At 40.6% G+C, this 25,804-nt stretch overlaps 1 protein-coding gene and 1 pseudogene across 4 annotated transcripts in view; one reads left to right on the top strand and one right to left on the bottom strand.

The window, feature by feature from the left end:
* The window catches only part of scap (SREBF chaperone), a 152,945-nt gene that overhangs the window by 69,628 nt on the left and 57,513 nt on the right, over positions 1–25,804 (bottom strand). For all 4 annotated transcript variants that reach the window (XM_060823755.1, XM_060823754.1, XM_060823752.1 and 1 more), the window contains 5 exons: positions 19,491–19,648; positions 12,975–13,195; positions 8,087–8,192; positions 1,148–1,320; positions 593–719 (listed from right to left, as the gene is read on the bottom strand). In XM_060823755.1, coding sequence (XP_060679738.1) covers positions 593–719; positions 1,148–1,320; positions 8,087–8,192; positions 12,975–13,195; positions 19,491–19,648 — 785 coding nt within the window. The remainder of the gene's footprint in view (positions 1–592; positions 720–1,147; positions 1,321–8,086; positions 8,193–12,974; positions 13,196–19,490; positions 19,649–25,804) is intronic.
* Positions 24,221–24,729, top strand: LOC132815155 (RNA-binding protein with multiple splicing 2-like; annotated as a pseudogene).

Here is a 25,804-nt window from a genome sequence, read left to right as displayed (position 1 = left end):
CAAACTTAAGCAAGTTCAATAAACTCGATCTAAATGCTGAACTTATTGAAGTAGTGTAGAATTACTCCTTTATAACTCAGTTATTATGGGAGACTCACCTCCTGTTCCCTTGAAATCCTTTACAATGACTGCATTTCACATCCTAATCCTTATGCTGGCTGACACTGTAAATAGCTCCCACTCTGTCCTGTTTTCTTTCAAAACCAGTCATTATCCTGTCCTCAAAATAAGCCACTTTTACAACTCAGGTAAGAGTGAAATCAACTAAGTGTATTCACACTATCATAGCCCGAGTCATACCAACAATGTCTTCTCTTTTATTCACACCATTTTCTCTGAAGTTCAAATAACTGCTACAATCTCAGCAGGATAACCCAAAACCACTAATTACAGTGAAGCTTAAACAGAAATTTTGGTTATGGCAATGTAAAAAGAGCTTTTTAAACAAAATTATAAACCTGTTTGTACGTTATAAAGTACTTCCTTTACATCTTGGAGCGGAATTTGAAACCTCGTATGAACATTACACCACAAGGACCCTGTGAAAGGAGTTCACCTTATTGGTATAATAAGATTCTTAATTGACACTTACCCACCATTCAAGGTAGGTGTAAGACCAAAAAGTGTACATAAACCAACCGACATAAGCAGTGAGCTCAGAACAGTTGCCACTGCTGCAAGTGCAAGTCCCCATTTTGATTTCACCATGTCAATCTTCCCTGTAAAGTTACAACATATAAAAAGTGAGACAAATACAATAGAAACATGAATCAAATAAAACATTTATACTGAAAAGAACTATTGTAATGCTACACTGGACTGGCATTACAATAATACTCTAATTAATTCACTTTAGAAATGTCATTGTCAAATTTTCCACTAATTGGTTCAAAGTGCACAAAATTCCTGGGTCCCTGGTCCACTGGCTCATTGATATGACCAGTCACCCACAGTCAGAAATGCAGACTTAATACATTTTAGTAAGATGGGATCATTAATGTAAAAGTGGGCAGCTCACATCTCAGGGCACCATTAGCAATACTGACAAAGTGCCACATAACTCCAGTGAAAGAGATTATGGATTGGAACTGCAGATTAAAAAACAATCGAACTAGAATCTTCCAATAAGTTACACATTTCAACTTACTGGTAGAGAAATAAATGTATGCGAAAAGAATGATGTACGTAGTGACCAGAGGAATCAATTCAGCAATGCCAATCTCTTCTTTAAAATGGACATGGACTATGTGATCTTCTCTTAGGGTGCTGTTCACATTAGGATGAAGCTGCTTCAACCTCAGTCGGAGACTGTTCAGAAATCTGAAAAGAGATATAATAATGAAAATTGTACTTTAGATCACCTTATAAGGAATTAAAAATATCTAACTTTGGATAGCATTATTTGCATGCCAAGTTCTATTCCACACTGTTGTCAATTTCCATTCTGAATTGTGCAGTATCCTGCAGTCCCAACACATTTTACAAATTAAGCAAGGACATATTTAGCATAGAAGGACATATTTAGCATAGAAGGACAGCAAGGGTTCACTAGTCAATTTCCTGGGGCAAAGAGAATAACCTACAAGAGACTGAATAATTGATAGATATAATCCCCAGAATTTAGAATAATGAAAAGTGACCTAAACGAAACATGACATACTTAATGGATTTGATAGGAAGGATGTTTTTGAAGATGCTTGTCCAGTTTGGAAATCTTGAACTAGGATTCAGTCTCAGGCATTTACAACTGAAATGTAAGAATTTTATTTAAAGGGAGATCGTACATATTTGAAATTCTCTACCTTTGAAAGTTGTGGATGCTCAATTGTTGAGTACGTTCAAAACAGAGCAATAGATTGTTAGACTCTGGTGGAATCAAGGGATAGGAGAGTCAGCTGGGAATGTGGAATTGAAGTAAAACAACATTCAGGAAGCTTGAAGTGCTGAAGGGCATACTCTTCCTATTTTTTAATTATGCACTGACTTAAAAATGATCATAAGGAGGAAAATTTGATCTGCCAGAGGAAGTCAGGAAACTTAATACATCACCAAAAGTATCTCTTCCTCAATTAATATCATGTGATACTTGGGTCAGATGCTTCTAAAACACCAGCAAATTATACCAAATCTGTGATAACTTCCATTCAAATTTCTGCAACTTAAAATAAAATCATCAAGTAATTCACAGAAAATGGCTAATGCAGGGTACTACAATCAGTGCTGTTGATGTTTTAGGGAGCTGCATGGGTCTATTCTGAAGGCTTTTTAAAAAAAATACTAATCTTGTTTGCACATATGTTCTCATAAACACTTGTCCCACAATGACCATTTTGTGCTCAGTAATGACACAATGGATTTGCCTACAGCAGATCAGTTTCCTTTACTTGCACTTTCTGAAGGAACAGCAGGATCAGTTCAGTTATCAAACATGCAAAGCACTGACTGGATGACTGCATAATATACAATTTGGACAAGATGAGAAATAATTCATATTGTGCTGCATTTTTATTCCTCTATCGCTCTGAGTGGGCTTAGTGCACTTCAACCAGAAAGTCACTGAGTTGAGAGTCAATGCTTGGATATGATTATTCTTCTGATTTGGACCATTCATCTAGTATATTGAACAGCAATGCTAACCTATATTGGGTTGCAAGTATCCACACATCTTGGTGCTGGTTTGGGTTGACAGCAAGGCACCAATAGCAGTGTAACTCCAAAGTCATATCCACAAATTATCAGTGTAGGAATCCAGTAGAATGATTGTTTCAATTAAACTGGCCTTGCCAATTTATAGGTATGGGGACAAAGGAGGTATAGAAACAGTCAAAAAAATTGATTACAATCTCTGGGTAGCTGAACTTTTGATGCTTCGAACCTCCAAAAGCTCCTGCTCCAATTCTCAAACTGCTAGCAGTTTGGAGGTAAAAGGCTGCCTCTAGGTTCACAAGAGCAAAACTCACTCCTGCAGCTGAGAGCATTTATGAGTGGGTGAATGACTGGTAGTGAATTGTATCTCACCTCCATCAGTGTCAGACCAGTGTCACAGTTCAGCTCCAGGGAATCTGCAATAACCTTTACAAGATCTAAAGTGGAAGGTTTCAAACACTGGCCACACTATTTATCTCTCTCTCTGAACATTTACATTCCCAACATTTTGTTGGGAACGAAGGAGACTCACGGTTGGTGTGTTGCCTCCCAGGTGCCAGGGTCCGTGATGTCTCGGGTCGTATTTTTGGGGTCCTGAAGGAAGAGGGTGACCAGCCTCAAGCCGTGGTCCATATAGGTACCAACGACATAGGTAGAAAGAGGGATAGGGATGTAAGACAGGATTTCAGGGAGCTAGGGTGGAAGCGGAGAACTAGCACAAACAGAGTTGTCATCTCTAGTTTGTTATCCGTGCCACACGAGGCAAGGAATAGGGAGAAATATCAGCTGAATATGTGACTGCAAGGATCGTGCAGGAGGGAGGGTTTCAGGTACTTGGATAATTGGGGCTCATTCTGGGGAAGGTTGAACCTGTACAAACAGGACAGTCTTCACTTAAATCAGAGGGGTACTAATATCCTGGGTGGGAAATTTGCTGGTGCTATTCAGGTGGGTTTAAACTAGCTCAGCAGGGGGATGGGAACTTGAGGTGTAGTTGCAGTGCACAGGAGGATGAGAGTAGGGAGGACAGGGACAGGACTTCAGGGTCACAGGAGTGTGCTGACAGACAGCAAACTGGTTTGAAGTGTGTCTACTTCAACACCAGAAGTATCCAAAATAAGGTAAGTGAGTTTGCAGCATGGATAGGTACCTGGGACTTTGATGTTGTGGCCATTTCAGAGATATGGATAGCAGGGTGAGGAATGGATGTTCCAGGTTCCAGGGTTTAGATTTTTCATTAAGAACATGGGGTAAAAGAGGGGGAGGTACGGCCTTGTTAATCAAGGATAGTGTAACAGTGACTGAGAGAACTTTTGACGAGGACTCGTCTACTGAGGTAATGTGGGCTGAGATTAGAAACAGGAGAGGAGAGGAGAGGTCACACTGCTTGGAGGTTTTAAAGGGCTCCGCAGAGTTCTAGGGAGGTAGAAGAGAGGATTGGCAAAATTATTCTGGGTAGGAGTGAAAGGAACAGGGTGGTCATTATGGGGGACTGTAACTTCCCCAACATTGACAGGAAATGCTATAAATCTAGTATGTCGGATGGACCACCTTTTGTCGAATGTGTACAGGAGAGTTTCCTGACACAGTATGTGGAAGGGCCAACAAGAGGGGAGGCCACACTGGATCTGGTGCTTGGTAATGAACCAGACCAGGTGTTTGATTTTGTCGTAGGTGAGCACTTTGGAGAGAGTGACCATAATTCAGTTACGTTTAGTTTAGCGATAATACATCCCACAGGTCAAGAGTTTTCGATGGGGCAAGTGCAATTATAATGAGATTAGGCAAGAATTAGGATGCATTGAATGGGGTAGCAGACAATGGAAATGTGGAGCTGGTTTAAGGAACAGATATTGCCGGTCCTTGATAGGTACGTCCTCAGGGAGGAAGTGATGAGGTAAGGGAACCGTGGTTTACTACAGAAATTCCATCTCTTGTGAATGAGAAGAAATGGGGCTTATGTGTTGATGAGGCAAGATGGTTCAGATGAGGCGATGGAGAGATACAAATCAGCTAGGAAGGATTTAAAGAGAGAGTTAAAAAGAGCAAAGAGAGGACACGAGCAATCTTTAGCAAATAGAATAAAGGAGAACCCTGAAGCTTTCTATAGGTATGTGAGAAACATAAGGATGACGAGGGTAGGAATAGGGTCAGTCAAAGACAGAAGTGGGAAGTTGAGTGTGGACCCTGTGGAGATCAGAGAGGTGCTAAATGAACATTTCTCATCGGTGTTCATTCAGGAAAAGGAGAATATTGTGGAAGAGAAGAATGAGCTAGGAGATATTAGACTAGAAACGATCAAGGTTAGTTACGCACAGGTGTTATCAATTCTAGAAGGAGTGAAAGTAGACAAGTCCACTGGGCTGGATGGGATTTATTCAAGGATTCTCTGAGAAGCTAGGGAGGAGATAGCAGAGCCTTTGACTTTGATATGAGTTATCATTGTCTACAGGTTTATTACCAGAGGACTGGAGGATTGCAAATGTTGTGCCCTTGTTCAAGGGCAGTAGAGATGACCCAGGTAATTATAGACCAGTAAGCCTTACTTCTGTTGTAGGAAAGGATTATAAGATTTATAATCATCTAGCACGCACCAATTTGATTTCAGATAGCCAACACGGTTTCGTCAAGGGCAGGGCGTGTCTCACAAACCTCACTGAGTTTTTTGAGAAGGTGACCAAGCATGTAGATGAGGGTAGGGCAGTTGATGTGGTATACATGGACTTCAGTAAAGCCTTTGCTAAGGTTCCACATAGCAGGCTGTTGGAGAAAATGTACAGGCATGGAATAGAGGGTGATTTAGTAGCTTGGTTTAGAAACTGGCTTTCTGAAAGAAAGTGGTGATTGATGGAAAATATTCAGCCTGGAGTCCGGTTACTAGTGGCGTGCCACATTTTGAGACCACTGCTGTTTGTCATTTTTATAAATGACTTAGACGCAGGCATAGGTGAATGGATTAGTAAGTGTGCGGATGACACTAAAGTCAATGGAGTAGTGGAGGGTTTGGAAGAATGTTACAGGTTGCAGGGGAACTTGGATAAACTGCAGAATTAGGCTGAGAAGTGGCAAATGCAGCTAAATGAGAGGTGATGAACTTTGGGAAGAATAACAGGAAAGCAGTGTACTGGGTCAATGAAAAGATTCTTGGTAGTGTGGATGTGCAGAGATGATCTTGGAGTCCACGAACATAGATCCCTGAAAGTTGCCACCCAGGTTGAGAGTGCTGTTCAGAAGGCATACAGTATGTTAGATTTCATTTGTAGAGGGATCGAGTTCCAGAGCTGCAATATCATGCTGCAACTATACAAAATGCCGCCGCACTTGGAATATTGTGTACAGCTCTGTTTGCCATATTTCAGGAAGAATGTGGAAGCATTGGAAAAGATGCAGAGAAGATTTACCAGGATGTTGCCTGGTCTGGTGGTAAGGTCTTATGAGGAAAGGCTGAGACACTTGGGTCTATTCTCATTGGAAAGAAGAAGGGAATTTGATAGAAACATACAAGATGATCAGAGGATTAGTTAGGGTAGACAGTGAAAGTCTTTTTCCAAGGATGATGAAGTCAGTTTGTACGAAGGGACATAACTACAAATTGAGGGTGATAGATTTAAGACATCAGAGGCAGATCTTTTACGCAGAGAGTGGTAAAGGCGTGGAATGCCCTCCCTGCTAATTTTGTTAACTCAGCCACATTGGGGAGATTTAAACAATCCTTAGATAAGCACATGGATGATGATGGGATAGTGTAGGGGGACGAGCTGAGAATAGTTCAGAAGTAGGCGCAACATCGAGTGCCGAAGAGCCTGTTCTGCATTGTATTGTTCTATTATCACCAATATGGACAGAAAAATCAGGACAGATGGAAATTCTTACTGTATCCTGGGAGTCTGATGTGATTTCAATGTTACAAAAGCAAAATACTGCTGATACTGGCTATCTAAGGACAAAATGGAAAAACTCAGGTCGTCTGGCAGCATCTGTGGGGTTGAGTCTGATGTGACTCATTTTTGGACTTGAAACATTAGCTTGGCTCATCTCTCCATGGATGCTTCCAGAACTGCTCAGTTCCCCAGCAGCTTCGTTTTTTTTTTAAATGATTGTAATGTTATCAGTGTAATAGCCTTGCTGCAGAGATGGGATATTGAATACCTACACAAATAAAGAGGTCTAGTGTCATATCATAAATTATGCTCAGACATGAGCTTGAAGGATACAAGAGATTACTGCAAAAGGGGCCAGTCTGATACTGAAAGCAAATAGATGTCGGGGTGAAGGGAAGGATACATGGAGCTCTACCAGTGAAACCTGGATTGAGAGACTATGGAACATTATAGATTCACTCCTTGAAACAGTATACTTTCTAGTTCTATATCTTGCCCCGAAGATACCTACACCGATTTGGGAGGATTTCATGAATGCCTTCATTATCTTCTTCACTTACCCAATTTTTATACATATGGTCAGTAGGGAGAAGGAATGAGCCCAAAGTTGTTCTTTGCACATGCACAGATTATCCAATCAAGATCACTGAACTGCATTCTGGATTATTAACATTAGTTTATTTCCTTCTTGGCTCAGGGCTGATACAGCAACTTTTGCATAATATTTTAATTATTCTTGTGGAGCCAGAGTATACTTAGTCCTATAACAGGTAGTGCAATAGATCAGCAGCATCACCACAGTAATAGAATAACATCAGCAGGAAGGAAGACAGCAGGCAGCAATGACAGGAGGTAGTGCAGGTAGTGTATTCCACACTGTGAATAACGTTTATTATTGAGTTTTTGGAGGGCGAGTACCATTGGCATTAATTGAACTGGACCAGCCATACAGTTATGGTTTATATTTCCATGGGTTTAGAATTCTGAAGATGACTCCCTCAAAATAAAATGCCAAAACACAAAAAACAAGTGTGTAAATTGTTACTGCACCAAAGAAGGTTTGACAGAGTTAACATGCAGATCAGCTACAATCGAAGTGAATGGTGGTGTTGGTTCAAAGGCATGAAAAGGCTCCTACTTTCCTCATGTTTCACATCTCTAAACTTTTACTTCATTGTTAATTCTTGTACTTCCTAGCCAGTTTTCTACTGGTACTTTGGAAAGTCACATCTTTGCCCTTGATGTCTTTCTCTGTCTTGCTCTGCCAAACCACCACCCCCCTACCTCCACCCCAACTCTCCCCACCCATGTGCTCAATTTAAGTGACCAAATCCCTCCAAATCACGGATGTTTGTGTTTTCCAGTTCCCTCTCCCCTAATAAGACTATCAGTTGTAGCAGGTCAAAACTGTATGACAGAGTATAAATAATGATACAATGCCTCACTACAAAACTGCAACAAGGTCACTTACTTCAGTTTTGCATCATTCTGGATTAAATTATGCAAGGAGTGGAAATTTACCAGTATGAAATCTCTCAGTTTTTAAATAAAAATCTCACCTTGAGTGGTACTCTTGTAGTATGATGGTGACAGCATAGGATACCAGTCTTTTGCGATTGTGCAAGCTAACGCCACTGTGCTTCCCAGGAATTCCAAACAGCAAGTCTATACACATTTAATTACGAGTATTACTTTTGCATCCTTTTATTCAGAGGTGCAACACTTTCTAATACAGAACATTATTACACAGTACAGTACATGATCTTGCACTCCATTGTCTCATTAAAAAATAATTTTTTTCAACATCTCATTGCAAAGTAGAAAAAGTTAGAATTGACATTGTCTTGGGCCACAGATCTTTGATCTTTCAAGTCATTGATAGTTTTTCTTCTAGATTCTCCTTTTTATCCTTAACTGAAACAAACACTTCAATGAAATCTCTCAGTCCTGGTCAGTATCCTATCCTTCAAAAGAAATTGGCAGTCATATATTGAACTCAACAATGAGGGTTAAATTGTACTACCTGGGCAGCCTGCAGCTCAGAGGACTCAACATTGAATTCTCCAATTTCAAATAACCTTCCTTCCCTTCTCCTGAATCCCTTCCCAACTCTTCCCCCTCCCTTCCACCAACTGGATTCATTCCTCCCATTGTCTAACCAGGTCGTACCCTTGACCCATCTTCACCTATCCCCACTTCATCACCCTGCCCCTGCCAGTCCTTTTATCTGCAACTCTCCCTGAACCCACCCAGAGTCCTGAAGAGTTACACCCAAAACATCAACTTCTTCATCTCTTGATGCTGTCTGTTCTTTCAGTCTCTTGCCTGTCTACTTATGTTATACCATTGCACTGAAAGCTATCTTCACATATTACTCAAGTATGTGACTTCTGTAAGGTTTACGAACATATGAACAAGGAACAAGATAGGCCATTCAGCCCTTTGAACCTGGTCTGCCAGTCAATAAGACCATGGTTGATTTTAACCTGAACTCTGAATTCCTGCATTCTGCTGATAATCTTTCATCCGTTGGTAATCAAAAATCTATTGACCACCGCCTTAAAGATATTGAAAGATTCTGCTTCCACTTTTGAGGAAGGGAATTCTGAAGACTCCCAATCCTCTGAGCGAAATATTTCTTTTTCCCCCACTCATCTCAGTCTTAGATGGGCAACCCTTATTCTGAAACCCTGAACCCTAGTTCTAGATTCTCCCACAAGGAGAAACCTTCTTCTACAACCTCTTGATTAAGTCCCATCAGGATATAATGTTTCAATTAAGTCACCTCTGATCCTTCTAAACTCCAGACAACACAGGCCTAGACCGTCTAGCCTTTCCTCATACAGCAATTTGCCCATTCCATGGATTTGTCCAGTAAACCTTCTTGGATATTCTTCCAATGCATAACATCCCTCCATAAGTCCAGCGCCAAGTATTGTGCACAGTACTCCAGGTGCAATCTCACCAATACCCTGTGTAAGTGAAGCGTAACCTCCCCACTGTTGCATTCAATTCCCCCTCGCAATAAAATATAAGACTGCATTCGGTTTTCTAATTACGTGTTAAAATATCATACTAACCTTCTGTAATTCAAGAACAGGGACAAGCAGATCTTTCTACAACTTAGAGCTCTGTAATATCTCACTATTAACGATATGCTTTTAAAAAAATTCTTTCTGCAAAATGGACAATTTCACATTTTCCCACACAACTCATTAGACAGATCTTTTCTGCACCTCTGTGCAGGCTCCTTGTGACTTTTCATAACTCGCTTTCCTACCTAGCTTTCTGTTATTAGCAAATTTAGCTGGAACACATTCCATCCCTTCACCCAAATTATTTTAATAAACAGTAAAGCCTCGAGGTCCAGTACTTAACCTCATAGTACACATGACAATCTGCCAGTCTGAAAACGACCCATTTGTTCATACTCTGTTGCCTATTAGCCAGCCAATCTCCTATCCATACCAATATGTCAGGTCTGTGAACTTTTATTTCCTACAATAACATTTGACTAGCACCTTATCAAATGCTTTCTGAAAAGCTAAGTACAGTAGATCTACTGATTGACCTTTACTTATAGCACAAGTTACTTCTTCAAAGAATTTCATTAAGTTATTTGAACATACTTTCTTTTGACAAAGCTATGCTAACTCTACTCAATTACCTTGAATTTATCAAAGTGCCCTCTTTTAGCAGATATAGTCATAGCTTCTAACACTTATGACAGATGTTGACAACACTTTGGGGCCTTTGATTGATGTTTTGTTTATACAATCATAGAACAGTATGGAAACAAAGGAAGCATTATGGAATCTGGATTCACCATGTGTCAAATAGTGCATTTCAAGTCATTTAGAGTCATGACGATCTATAGCACAGGAAAAAAATCTTTGCGCCTATGTCTTTGGCACCAGTCAAAAACAACTAACCATTCCAATCCTGTACTCTAGCATTTGGCCCATAGGCTTGCATCATAAGTGCACATCTCAATACTTGTCAAAAGTTTGAGGGTTTCTACATCTACCGCCCATATAGGCAATAAGTTCCTTATTTCCACCCCCTCTCAAAATCTTTTTCTTTACATCTTCTCTAAATGTTCTGCTTCTTACTTTAAATCTATTCCCCTGGTCATGGATTTCTAATGTCTATCTGTACGAACAATAAGCATGTTAGAGATCCTTCCAAAACAAGATTTTTTTTCTGCTCCCCTAACCTAGATTCTTCACCTGACCAACACTACCATAAAATGAATTAATTGGTAATTTATCCAGCTGTTCGATTTGATCAAGATTTGTACAAAATAGATATCTACTTTTTGCGGGCATAGGCTGCAGCAGCAGGGAGGAGTGAGAATAGAAGTGACAGACATTGAGCAAGTAGTAGCAGTGATATTAATGGAGTTAACAAAAGACAGCAACAGTATGGCGCTAGGTTCTGCTGCTGAAGGCTGTGGCTTAGCTGACAAGACAGAAATACAAACATATGCAGCATTTAAAGAGGACAGGGTGCTAGAACTGGAGATTCATATAATCATACCGTTTTACAGCACAGAAACAGACTCTTCAGTCCAACCAGTCCATGCCAAATATAATCCCAAACTAATCCCACTAGTTCCACCTGCCTGCTCATGGCCTATAATCTTCCCAACCTTTCCTATTCATGTATCTATCCAAACATCTTTTAAATGTTGTAACTGTACCAGAATTCAACACTTTCTCAAAAGGTTCATTCCACACATGAATCACCCTCTGTATTAAAAAATTGCCTCGTGTCTTTTTACAATTTCTCTTCCCTCACCTTAAAAATGTGACCCCTAGACTTGGAATCCCCCATCCTAGGGAAAAGACAACTACCATCAACTTTATCTACACCTCTCATTATTTTGTGAACTTCAATCAGGTCACCTCTCCACCTCCTATGCTCCAGTGAAAGAAGTCCCATCCTAGACAGCCTTTCTTTATAACTCAAACCTTCCATACCTGGCAACATCCTCATAAATTTCTTCTGAACCATCTTAATAATACCCTACCTATAACTGGGTGACCAGAAATAGATGCAGTATTCCAGAAGAGGCCTCACCAACGTTCTGTACAACCTGAACTTAATTTCCCACCTTCTATATTTAAAGGACTGAGCAATGAAGGCAAGTGTCTCAAATGCCTTTATAACCACCCTATCCACATGTGGCGCAAACTTCAAAGACTTATGTACTTGCACCCCATGCTCCTCTGTCCTATAACACCAACCAAGGCCCTACCATTAATTGTATGAGCTCGATATTGGCATGCTGTACAAAAATGTATCTCACATTTATCCAGATTGAACTCCATCTGCCATTTTAAACGCATTGACCAGTTTGATCAAGATCCCTTCGTAATTGTAGAAAACTCCCTTCACTGTCTACAATACCACTAACTTTGGTGTATTCTGCAAACTTACTAACCATGTCTTCTACATTCTCATCAAAATCATTCAAATAAAATGACAAACAAAAGAGCACCCAGAACAGATCCCTGTGGAACACTAATGGTCACAGACCTCCAGTCTGAAAAGCAATCCTCCACCATTATTCTGTCTTCTGCCGTTAAACCAATTATGTATCCAATTGGCAAGCTCACCCTGAATCCCATGTGACCTAACTTTACTAATTAATCTACCATGCTGAACCTTGTCAAAGGCTTTAAAAAAATCCAAACAAACAATATCTACTGTGCTACCATCATCAATCTTCTTGGTAACTTCCTCAAAAAACTCAATCAAGTTTGAAAGACACTGTTTTCCTCACACAAAACCATGTTATCCTTAATCAATTTTTGCCCCTCTAAATGTCCATAAATCCTATCTTTTATACTCATTAGATTAGATTAGATTAGACTTTGTTTTAGATTAGATTAGACTTACAGTGTGGAAACAGGCCCTTCGGCCCAACAAGTCCACACCGACCCGCCGAAGCGCAACCCACCCATACCCCTACATTTTACCCCTTACCTAACACTACGGGCAATTTAGCTTGGCCAATTCACCTGACCGGCACATCTTTGTGACTGTGGGAGGAAACCGGAGCACCCGGAGGAAACCCACGCAGACACGGGGAGAACGTGCAAACTCCACACAGTCAGTCGCCTGAGTCGGGAATTGAACCCGGGTCTACAGGCGCTGTGAGGCAGCAGTGCTAACCACTGTGCCACCGTGCCGCCCATCTCCAGCAACTTACTCACAGGTAACTATTGCAGACGTAAGATGCAGTAATGTCATTACTGCATGATGTAATAGAGAAGCAGACTATGATATTCGAAAATTCAAAGGCAATACATTGTGGATACTCAAAACCTAAAAGCAAAACAGAAACTGTTGGAAATATTCAGCTAGCAGCTCAGGAGACAAACAAAATGAACATTTCAGGCCAATGATCTTTCATCAAAACTCTTCAAAAGTCCAAGCTACCTTTAAGCGAAGCAGATGTTTGGAGAGTCTTTGGTTCATATTGGTGAATAGTGCGAATGATATCTGGATCAGAGTCAAAGTGATCACGGTCATTGTTCCAGAAGTTAGCTGGAGAGATGAGGAGGCAGCCATGCTCGGGAAGTAGACTCCGTAACTTCTTCAAACCAGGGAGTAGATCAGTTACTTGGAGACAGACACTTTCTAGACCTTTGGGGCCAGTACTGTTAAATAATGAAAGAATATATGTTATTAATTAACACATAAAATGTGCATTTTTCTTTAAGGTAAGAACATGCTGAGACATTGAGAAGAATTTGTGGCTTTTGATTGATGTTTTGTGTGTACAATCATAGAATAGTATGGAAACAAAGGAGGCATTTAGCTTCTCAAGATTACATCGTTTAAAGGATAATTCTGTCAGTCCCATTCCTTCTCCATAGCCTTGGAATTTTATTATCCTTAAGTATTTCTTTCTGAAAGCTATTACTGAATCTGGATTCTCCATGTGTCAAATAGTGCATTTCACCTCTAATCATTTACAGTCATGGAGATCTACAGCACAGAAAAAATCCTTTGAGCTCATGTCTGCGGCACCAGTCAAAATCAATCAATTAACCAATCCCATACTCTAGCACTTAGCCGATAGCTTGTACACAGTATCATAAGAGTACATCTAAATATTTGTCAAAAGTTTGAGGGTTTCTACATCTACCATCTTTACAGGCTGAGTTCCATATTTCCACCCTCCATGAAAATCTTTTTCTTTACATCTTTGCTAAACATTCTGCCTCTTACCTTAAATCTATTTCCCTGGTCATGGATCTCCCCACCAAGGCCAAAACTCTCTTCGTGTCTACTCTATCTGTGCCCTCATGATTTAAACATCTCAATTACGTCCCCCCTCAATCTACTCTGCTCTGAGAAAAACTTTCCCATTTTGTCCAATCTCTTCATTACTGGAACTCTCCAGCCCAGACAACATTCTGGTAGATCTCCTCTGCACCCTCTCCAGTATAATCATATCTCTCCTTTAATGTGCATTCAAATAATCAACATTTTATACAGTTCCAGCTCCCTGCTCTTAAACTGTACGCCTCAGCTAATAAAGGTAAGAACTCTAGATGCCTTCATAACCACTTTATCTACCTGTCCTCATACTTTAAAAGGACCAATGGATACTCTGATAAGCACATAAAGGTCACTCTGATCCTCAATGCTTCCCAAAGTCCTAGCATTCATCATATATTCCCTTGCTACATTTGTCCTGCACAAGTACGTCACTTCACATTCATCCAGATTGAATTCCACTAGTGACTGATCAATCCATCTGACTAGTCCATTTATACCCTCCTCATTATTTACCATCTCACTAATTTTTGTATCATTTGCAAAATTACTAAACAATACCCCCATATTCAAGTCTAAACCATGAATATTAATCACAAACTGACCCCTCTAGGACCCATTGGACATGCACTTCCAGTTGGACAAATACCTCTCAATCATGACCCTCTGATTCCTGTCACTCAGCCAATTTGGATCCAATTTACCAAATTTACTTGGAGCCCATTGGCTCTTGCCTTTGCTAGCAGTCTCCTGCGCTGGACCTTGGCAAAAGGATCATAGAATCCCTACATTATGGAAGCAGGCCATTCGGCCCATTAAGTCCACACCGATACTCTGAAGAGCATGCCACACAGACCCACACTCCAACCCTATCCCTGTAACCCTGTATTTCTCATGGCTAATCAACATAGCCTGCACACCTTAGGACTGTGGAGAAAACTGGAGCACTCAGAGGAAACCTATGCAGACATGTTAAGAATGCACAAAGTCCATACAGACAGTTGCCAGAGTGTGAATTGAATTGAACCTGGGTCCCTGGTAATGTGAGGCAGTTGTGCAAACCACTGAGCCACCACAGCACCCTAAAAGCCTTGCTGAAGTCCAAGAAGATTACAAATATATTGCCCCCACCTATACACCTGTTTGCTGCTTCACAAAATTCAATCAAGTTGTTTAGACATGACCCTTCCTTAGCTTAAAGCAAACATGCAGAATGTTCTTGATTAATCTCAGTCTCTTCAAAAGCAGATTAATTCTGTCTTACACAATTACTTTCAATAGTTTCATCACCAAGGTTAGACTGACTAGCCTATGGTTTCCTGGTTTAAACCTTGCTCCCTTCCTGAATAATGGTACCAATTTCACTGTCCTTCAGCCCTCCCACACCTCTCCTATGGCCAGAGAGGAACTGAAAATTTTTGCTAATGCCCCGCTATTTCCTCCTCCCTCAATCAATAACTTGGGACACAGAGTTATACAGTCATGGAGATGTACAGCACAGAAAAAGACCCTTCGGTCCAACTCGTCCATGCCAACCAGATATCCCAACCCAATCTAGTCCCATCTGTCAGCGCCCGGCCCATCTTCCTTCAAACCTTTCGTATTCATATACCCATTCAGATGCCTTACAAATGTTGCAATTGTACTAGCCTCCACCACTTCCTCTGGCAGCTCATTCCATTAGCGTACTACCCTCTGCGTGAAGAAGTTGCCCTTTAAGTCTCTTTTATATCTTTTCCCTCTCATCTTAAAACTATGTCCTCGAGTTCTAAACTCCCCCACCCTAGGGAAAAGACTTTGTCTATTTATTTTATCCATGCCCCTCATCATTTTATAAACCTCTATAAGGTCACCCCTCAGCCTCCAATGCTCCAGGGAAAACAGTCCCAGCCTAATCAGCCTCTCTTTATAATCTCAAACTCTCCAACCCTGGCAATATCCTTGTAAATCTTTTCTGAACCTTTTCAAGTTTCACAACTTCCTTCTGATTGGAAGGCGACCAGAATCGCATGCAATATTACCAAAAATGGCCTAACCAATGTCCTGTACAGCCGCAACACGACCTGTCAACTGCTGTACTCAATACTCTCACCGATAAAGGAAAGCACGTCAAATGCCTTCTTCACTATCCTATCTACCTGCGACTCCACTTTCAAGGAGCTATGAACCTGCACTCCAAGGTCTCTTTGTTCAGCACCACTCCCGAGGCCCTTATCATTAAGTGTATAAGTCCTGCTAAGATTTGCTTTCCCAAAATGCAGCACCTCGCATTTATCTAAATTAAACTCCATCTGCCACTTCTCAGTCCATTGGCCCATCTGGTCAAGATCCTGTTGTAATCTGAGGTAATCTTCTTCACTGCACACTACACCTTCAATTTTGCAGTGTCATCTGCAAACTTACTAGCTGTACTCTTATGCTCACATCAAATCATTTATATAAATGACAAAAAGTAGTGAACCCAGCACCGATCCTTGTGGCACTCCACTGGTCACAGGCCTCCAGTCTGAAAAGCAACCCTCCACCACCACATTCTGTCTTCTACCTTTGAGGAAGTTGTATCCAAATGGCTAGTTCTCCCTGTATTCCATGAGATCTAACCTTGCTAAAGGGTCTTTTATGAGGAACCTTGTCAAACGCCTTACTGAAGTCCATATTGATCAAATTTACCACCCTGCCCTCATCAATCCTGTTTGATACTTCTTCAAAAAAACTCAGAGAGACATGATTGCCTACATACAAAGCCATGCTGACAATCCCTAATCAGTCCTTCCCTTTCCAAATACATATACATCCTGTCCCTCAGGATTCCCTCCAACAATTTACCCACTACCGATGTCAGGCTCACCGGTCTATAGTTCCCTGGCTTGTGCTTACCACCTTTCTTAAATAGCGGTATCACGTTGACCATCCTCCATCTTCATAAACCTCACCTGTGACAATCGACGATACAAATATCTCAGCAAGGGACCCAGCAATCACTTTCCTACCTTCCCACAGAGTTCTAGAGTACATCTGATCAGGCCCTGGGGATTTATCCACTTTTATACTTTAAAGACATTCAGCACTTCCTGTTCCGAAATATGGACATTTCCAAGATGTCACCATCTATTTCCCTACAGTCTATATCTTCCATGTCCTTTTTCCACAGTAAACACTGAGGCAAAATACTCATTTAGTATCTCCCCATGTTCTGCAGCTCATACAAAGGCCACCTTGCTGATCTCTGAGGAGCCCTATTCTCTCCCTAGTTACCCTTTTGTTTTAAATGTAGTTGTAAAATCCCTTTGCATTCTTCCTAACTCTATTTGCCAAAGTTATATCATTTCCCTCTTAAGTATACTCCTACTTCCTTTATACTCTAAGGATTCATTCGATCTATCCTGTCTCTACCTGACACAATCTTCCTTCTTTTTCTTAATCAAACCCTCAATTTCTTTAGTCATCCAGCACTCCCTACACCTACCAGCCTTTCCTTTCACCCTAACAGGAATATATTATTTCTGGACTCTCGTTACCTCATTTCTGAAGGCTTCCCATTTTCCAGCCACCCCTTTACCTGCGAACATTTGTCCCCAGTCAGCTTTTGAAAGTTCTTGCCTAATACTGTCAAAATTAGCCTTACACCGATTTAGAACTTTTAGATCTGGTCTATCCTTTTCCATCACTATTTTGAAACGAATAGAATTATGATTGCTGGCCCCAAAGTGCTCCCCCACTGACACCTCAGTCACCTACCCTGCCTTATTTCCCAAGAGTAGGTCAAGTTTTGCACCTTCTCTAGTGGGTATATCCACATACCAAATCAGAAAATTTTCTTGTACACATTTAACAAATTCCTCTCCTTCTAAACACTTAACACTATGGCAGTCCCAGTCTATGTTTGCAAAGTTAAAATCCCCTACCATAACCACCCTATTATTCTTATAGATAACTGAGATCTCCTCACAAATTTGTTTCTCAATTTCTCGTGACCATTGGGGGGGGTCGGCGTCTACATTACAACCCCAATCAGGTGATTATCCCTTCTTATTTCTCAGTTATGCCTAAATAACTTCCTTGTATACATTTCCAGGAGTATCCTCCCTAGGTACAGCTGTAATGCTATCCCTTATCAAAAATGCCACTCCCCCTCCTCTCTCACCTCCCCTTCTGTCCTTCCTGTAGCATCTGCACCCTGGAACATTAAGCTGTCAGTCCCGTCCATCCCTGAGCCATGCTTCTGTAATTGTGATATCCCAGTCCCATGTTCCTAACCATGCCCTGAGTTCATCTGCTTTCCCTTGCATTGAAATAAATGCAGTTTAATTCTTCAGTCCTACCTTGTTCTTTGCTTTGTTCTTGCCTGCCCTGACTGTTTGACTCGCTTCTTTTCTCAACCTCTAAATAAAGTCTAAATTCTAACTATCTAACCTCCTTTACTTTGCCTCTCTTATGAGTTTATCCTCCAGTTTATTTCCAGCATCAAAACTTGATAATCGTAATGAACTATGTATCAAGTTATGTTTGGTGCAGGTTTGTGAACTTTATTTCATTGTACTATTCATGCAAACACCTGGCTTCTACTTCAGTGTGTTGGCAGATCTTCAACTGTCAAATCTTCCTCTTGTACTGGCAGACATTCTTTCTCCAGTACATGGTCATTTTCTGACACAAGAGTTACTTCTGGACTCACTATTAGCATTTGCACTACACTGTATTCCTGATGAAGGGCTTTTGGCTGAAACATCAATTTTACTGTTCCTCGGATGCTGCCTGAACTGCTGTACTTTTCCAGCACCATTCTAATTTTTCTTACAATCCTCTCTTGTGTATCATTTTGTTAGTCCATGTGCTTTGTTTCTTGGTTAGCATTAGATCAAGATTCAAACTTCTCAGGAACTCATCGTGTATATCCCAGAATACACACTGTCATCCCTTTGAAATATACGTAACACTAATACCCATTCTGGGAAACTGGCCTAAAGAAGAGATAGTCCAGTCATGTGTGGTCATAATAACTCTTAGCATCACTGTGCAGCCATGACAATTTATAGGTTAATCCTCAAGATCAGCAGAAAGCAGCTTTTGAATTTTTGAAGTGCAAGGCATTACATTTACTTCTCTCAACTATTTAGTGTCCAAGAAACAAAGTTAATACTTTGAGTCAAACAAAACTCTTCCTCACAAAATATAGTATTTTGCATTATTCTATGTGATGAGTTGCTGTGCATTACTTGATTTCAGCCGCAAGATACTATATTGGGCTCAGAACTCTTGGGGCAAGAAGGAAAAATCATTTAGACTCCCTGCCCAGTTACTAATCACAACAACAATTGTTATACCTTTTGCAGTCAAAATCTACAGCACTTGGGCACAATGCGGAATATAACTAATATTTAAAAACTGAGGGCGTTGTGTTAATGTCTTGTTTAGAAAATTAGCAAAATAAGTATTATCGATACTTCCAAAAATTTGCCCTTATTACTTTTCTTGCTCATTTTATTTTTTTTTTCTTTGCATGACTCTAATTGCGCAAAAACTTAAAGCTTAAACAAAACTAACCTGGATCACATCTGCAATTAAGATTTTGACCTGAGCTTCTCTAATTATCTTTACAAGGAACAGGAGCCATGGGCTTTAAAACTCTACACTTTGGAGATAGTATAAATGACTAAAATCCCTTCCTACCTGTCTTGAAAGACATGATTTCTTACTTCTTCCACCAGCTGAAAAACTTTCGATAGAGGGGCACGGAATACATCCACAGCAATTAGGTTTTTGTTCCAAGGGGATACAATAGCTTTTACAAATATTTGCTGGATATATGCAACTGGAGGTCCAACATACTAGAAGAAAAAAGACAGAAATTCAAGTAACGTTTGAGAACTAATTGGAAAAAACAGGACCAAAGGATAAAAACATTGTTGGACATAATACAGTCAAGACACACTTATTTCCAACATTGTAATTCAACGCTAAGTACATATTCTGGGGCTTGGGATTCAGAATCATGAATTAGCTTTTGGAAATGTTTGAGCAAAGTGATCTGCATCTTCAAAGTAATCTGGGTCTTAATAGATAGGAATTAGGTGATTACGGAATGCTGCGATCACAGAGCTAGAACAAAAAACATGGTTCATGTCATATTGATTATAAGTTAACCTACCTCTAATTTAAAGTACACCATATAATTTGGTTCCAACACAGACTTTAATTTACACAACGTCAGGTCAAGCTGCCGCAACTACAGCACGTAGGAGTTAATTGAGAAAATTGTGATCCCGAACAACCATATCTGAAATGTGTTTAACTCAAAGACATTCAGCTCAGTTCTTTTTTGCGCTCAGACTTAAGCGAATTGAAGGTGCAGGTATCTCTAGATATCAAAGAGAGGTAGGAATGCTTTGATTCAGAAGGCTTTCTGATGTTTTGATCACTTTCAGAGATGTATTAGGTTACTGTAATGGTAAGAAAATGATTCTACACTCTATTTTCTTTCCTCAATTTCATCATTATTTTCAATCCAAATATAATCTTTTAAAATGTACTGTTTTGCTGCAATTTAGCGATAATCCATATCCTTTAGCTTGCGACCACTGGAGGTCACCACAAAGGTCATGTCTTCTCAGCTTTGTCCCTCAGATTAAACTTGCCACTAGTCATCTCTCTCTAATGAAAGAGCAAGCTATTGCCCTCTGAGACTATGATAACCTCAACTTAAAGTTCACTTCATAGATTTTCCTATCTATCATTAATTTGTTACCCACTTAACTCAAATTACTTATAGTTTGCTTACTAAAATGCTTTGTAATTAGCAAATGTCTTAAATTCATTCTGCTACAAAGACTGAAAAAGTCTGGAAACAGCACACAACCTTGTTGGACTGGTCTTTTTGTAACGATTGTTCCGTTAAACTTTGCGTTTGTTAAATAAAAACTGAAGATTGAAATGAGAAAGAGTTTGAAAGGGTGCCAAGTATGCTCTAAAAGCAAGAAACCTGACATCGGCTGCAGTGGAACCATATAAACAACTATGCAAACAAGTAGTAACCAAAGTTTGAGTTGTAGGTGATTAGAAACTGAGGTGGTGTCCAGATGTAGCCTTTATGGTAACAAGGAGGATTGGTCTGTGGACCAGTGACAGTCATCAACGAAACAGACCTTTTGCTCATTAACAATTGTGATTAGTTCTCATGTGGCTGAGCAACTTGGAGTTGATAACATATGGGGGGAGGGGGTGGGAGAGAACATAGAGAGACAAGCACAGAGACAGACAAACAGAAGTACATAGATCTTCTCCCAATTCAGAAGCTGGTCCATTCTTGGCAGTCCAAAACTCAGTTTAAACAGGAGGAAAACTAATTTCCTTATGTGTAGTAGTTACTGTAAGCTCCGACTTTTGATTCAGAGACATTTTCCAACTGAATGAGTCACTATATTTCCTGCAAAACAGTGGAAGCACCCAGAGCAAGAATCTGAACAAGGGATCTGGCTGAGTGAGGAAGGACCAATTCAACATTGGAACCAGGATGCAAAGAACACTGAACTGTCTCTACAGTTGTTTCTGCCTCCACCAGCAATCTACTTTCCCTATTTGTTTGTGTGCATCAAGGTAGAATATAATGGGATTAGAGTTTTACTTAGTAGTTTTACAAGCCAATGGTTGTTATCTATTCATCTGCAGCTACAGTTTTATTACTTGTAATAAGTAGCAATTCTTGATCAGTACAGAAACCTGATCTGTGCTTTCTACCAACCTGGTCTGAAATTCAAGTAAATTGCAAAACTTTGTTTACTTTTTAAAATTACTTCTCTGATGACTCCAGAAATAGTGAGGCTTGATTTCCAGCATACTTAGAACAAAGAATACAACAACATAGGAACAGGCCCATTAGCCCTCCAAGCTCGTGCCGACACATTTTGCCTTCCATTCTAAAACTGTCTTCACTTACAGGATCCTCTATTCCCTTCCTATTCATGTATGCATCCAGGTGCTTCTTGAAAGCTGCTTTGTCTCTGCATCCACCACTTCTCCGTCAATGCATTCAAGGCACTCACCACCCATCACCCTTTTGGTGCATATTTCTTTTCAACATCTCTGCTCCCTTGTGCCTTGAGCCTATGTCCCCTAGTAATTGACCCCTCCACCCTGATAGAAAGCTTCACACTTTCAGTCCTATCCATGCCATTCACAATCTTATAAACTCCAATAAGGTTGCCCCTCAACCTCCTACATCCCAGTGAAAACAAACTCAGTCTAGCCAACCTTTCTTCATAGCCAAAATATCCCATATCAGGCAACATCCTGGTAAACCTTTTCTGTATCCTATCCAAAACATCCTCATCCTCCTGGCAGTGTGGTGACCAGAACTGTACGCAATATTCCAAGTGTAGCTTAACTAAAGTTCAATAAAGCTGCAGCATAACTTGCTTATCCTTATATCAATGCCCCTTCCAATGAAGGCAAGCATGCCTCAGGCATTTTTAACGACCTTATCTACCTGTGCTGCTACCTGCACACCCTGATTTTTCTGAATATCAATACTCCTAAGGGTTCTGCCATTCACTATATAATTTCCAGCTATACATGACCTTCCAAAATGCAAAACCTCACATATGTCCGTATTAAACTCCATCTGCCATTTTTCTGCCCATGTCTCCAATTGATCTATACCCTGCTGTATCCTCTGTCAATTCCCCTCACTATCCACAACTCCACCAATTTTTGTATCATCCACAAACTCACTAATTATCAGCCATCCTTTCCTCCAAATCATTGACGTAGATCACAAACAACAGAGGTCACAACACTGATTTTCGTGCAACATCACTAGTCACAACCCTCCATTCTGAAAAGCATCCTTCCACTGCTACCCTGTCTCCTATGACTAAGCCAGTTCTGTATCCATCTTGCCAGCTCACCAGATACCATGTGACTTCATCTTTTGTACCAGTCTGCCATGAGGGACCTTGTCAAAGACTTTACTGGAGTCCATGTAGACATCAACCGCTTTTCCTTCAATCATCTTTGTCACCTCCTCAACAAACTCGATGAAGTTAGTGAGGCATAACTTCCCCCTCACAAAACTATGCTGTCTATCACTAATAATTTCATTTGCTTCTGAACACATATAGATTTGGTCCTCGAGAATCTTTTCCAATAATTTTCCTATTATCACTGTGAGGCTTACAGGCCTATAATTTCCATGATTATCGCTGCTACCCTTCTTAAATAGAGATAGCATTAAGACTGCACCGGACTTCCTCAGTGAGTTGTGACATTTTTAATCATAATCCACTCTCAGAGTTTGGTCCTAGTATACATTCTGAAGGTCTCAAATCTTCCCCTTCTATTTCAAAGTAACATAATATTTCAAACATCTGTTTATGCGTCATTTCAGTAAATGCATTGATGCATTCTACAAAACACAGGTCTTAAACACCTATTGCTCCTCCATTGTTATTCTTAACAAAGTCTTGGGAAGTGCTGAAGAGTCAGAGTGGGGATGATGATGTGAGTTGAGAAAAACAGGAAAAATTGAGAAAGGAAGGACAAAATAAGGAATCAAGGTTAAAACGCCAAGGTGGACTATCAAGTAAGAATAAAATGGAGGTACCTCTTGAAATGTCTGGTCTGTCAATAATGTTTCAAAATAATGACACCAACAACCAGATAGGGTCACAACAGAGAGTTCTGACCTCCTCAGAGACATCTATACAAAACTCACTATACATCAGAAATCTCCTCAAAGCCAACCTCCTCCCCAAACAATTAGCCATAATCAAATGTGCTGCCCATGTAATGGATAATACAGACATCAGCAATGGCAGAGTTGATCGAGCTGCCAAAGACATGGCAACAGCTCACAATTCCATTATATCCTCTATGAACCGACAGGCGCCAAACCGATCACCTGCCTTGAAAACCACAAGTATACCAGACATTGGCATTGTGCAGCATTTACAGGGAGACACCCCTGCTCCAGAAAAACATATGGAAGATGCATGGATGTTCACACTCTGCGTCAAAGGGCTTCTGGATCACTCCAGTTGGCCCAGGGTGTATATCTGATGCTTTGTACCAATACTTATTGACTGTCTTCAAACTAATACCATGACAAGGAGGGAAATAGAGAGGAAATGCAAAGATACTTTCAGCAGCTAACATTGCCTCTAAAGTTTCTCCATTCACAGGTAAAGTACACATTCAGACCACTGCCCGCCCCTCCACAACCTGATCCAAGTCCCACTACACCTATCCAGTTCACTGAATGCCAAGTTTCATTCCTGGACCTTGCTCAGAGCTTCTGATAGACAATTGACCCCAGAAAGTATCACACCCATGCTGGTGATCCCTCATGCTCTCTCAACACCAACACCGCCTGTGTGGAGTAGGGGGTCACAATCAGCTCCCCAGCCATGAGCACGAAAAGTGATGAAGCTAACAACGAAGAGGAGGAGGTCTGTATGCTTTTTGTCAATGGGTGTCCTATGGATATTAAGCCACCTGAGCTTTACCTTCTCTTTCGACCATTTAAGGGATATGAAAGTTCATTGATCAAGCTAACATCACAACAACCAGTTAGGTCTGTTACATTTGACAGCAGAGCAGGAGCAGAAGCTGCAAAGAATGCATTAAACTGGATTCAACTTGGTCCTGAAAATCCTCAGACAGTCCAGTTGGAATTTGCAAAGGCAAACATGAAGATGGCCAAAAGCAAATTGATGGCTACACCTAAACCCACAAATATGCATCCTTACTTGGGAGCACACTTCATTGCACAGGACCCCTACACCTTGCAGAAATGGCACTGATCCCTACATCTCAAAAGGCATGGGCTTCCTATCCACTGTACACAACAGAACTGATCTTTGCCAGACTGGATTTTGTTTTCAGGTTGGACTTTGCTGAAGGAGATTTTGGATAACTGGCTCGTTTCCACTGGACTTGGAGGGGGTGAAGGGGTCACCAAGGAGAGGATTTAAGAATTTTACTGGTGAACACTTTTTTCCATGTGGGAGGATCCTATCTACTGCATGGACTAGTAATTCTTGTTGCTATAATCATTGTATATTGTGTGTCAATAATTTGCTTAAATACTGGCTGCCAGATTTTTATGAATAAGTTGGTAACGCTTTTTTCAGCTCTATTTAGTTGGTTATCACGGAATGAGATGTTAAAGGGTTAATTTGCTCTGCGGACATCGAAGGAATTGGATGTCCCTGTTCAGGGCGGGGGGGGGGGAGGTGGCGGAGGGGGAGATGCTTTTCTGACTTGCAGACAGGATGTGACAGTCAAATCACACTGTTTTACGGAATAACTTAATCACACATTGTTTCCGGAAACAATCTAATCACTTTACATCGCTTTTGGGTGGCATGTGACTGTGGCAGAGGGTGTCTCTTGCATGCAAGACTGGCTGTGATGTAAAATCCTGTATAAAGGGTGGATGGTTCCCTTGTTCTGGGAGCCTCACTTGACAAGCTCCACAAGCACTGCAAAAGTGTTAAGTGATCCTCCAAAGGCTTGTACTTGCTGAAATAAATAGTGGCTGTTCACAGAAGTTGGTGTATTGCAGTTACATTAAATGTGTCAGAATCTCAAGAAGGGAACCTAACACTCACAACTTGTCCAAATCACACTGAAGCATCTCTGCATCTGCTTCACACTTCATTCTCCTAAAGAAGTGGATTATCAACTTGCAAATCCTTGTAAAACTAATAACAGTCACTAAGAGTAGGAAAGATTCCTGATCAATTACACAATGGAAAGAAAGTTGGTGCCTCTGCCATCACCATGTGAAGCATGTACATACACATGTAAAAGTGTATGCTCCCAAGCAATTTGTACTCCCTAAGTGAACTGCAACATACCACCAAGATTTGACACAGGTTCAGCACAACTTGCCTATTAAAACATGGCTTGGTTTTCTTTTTATGACCTAGCTAACAATGTACTTGTCTTCTGAAATTCTTTGTTGCTCTATGCCACCAAGACAAGAC

Source organism: Hemiscyllium ocellatum, chromosome 4 (genome assembly GCF_020745735.1).
Source record: "Hemiscyllium ocellatum isolate sHemOce1 chromosome 4, sHemOce1.pat.X.cur, whole genome shotgun sequence".
Lineage (NCBI taxonomy): Eukaryota > Metazoa > Chordata > Chondrichthyes > Orectolobiformes > Hemiscylliidae > Hemiscyllium > Hemiscyllium ocellatum.
The sequence above is the reverse complement of the archived record's forward strand: the minus strand, read 5'-3'. Positions and strand labels throughout refer to the sequence as shown.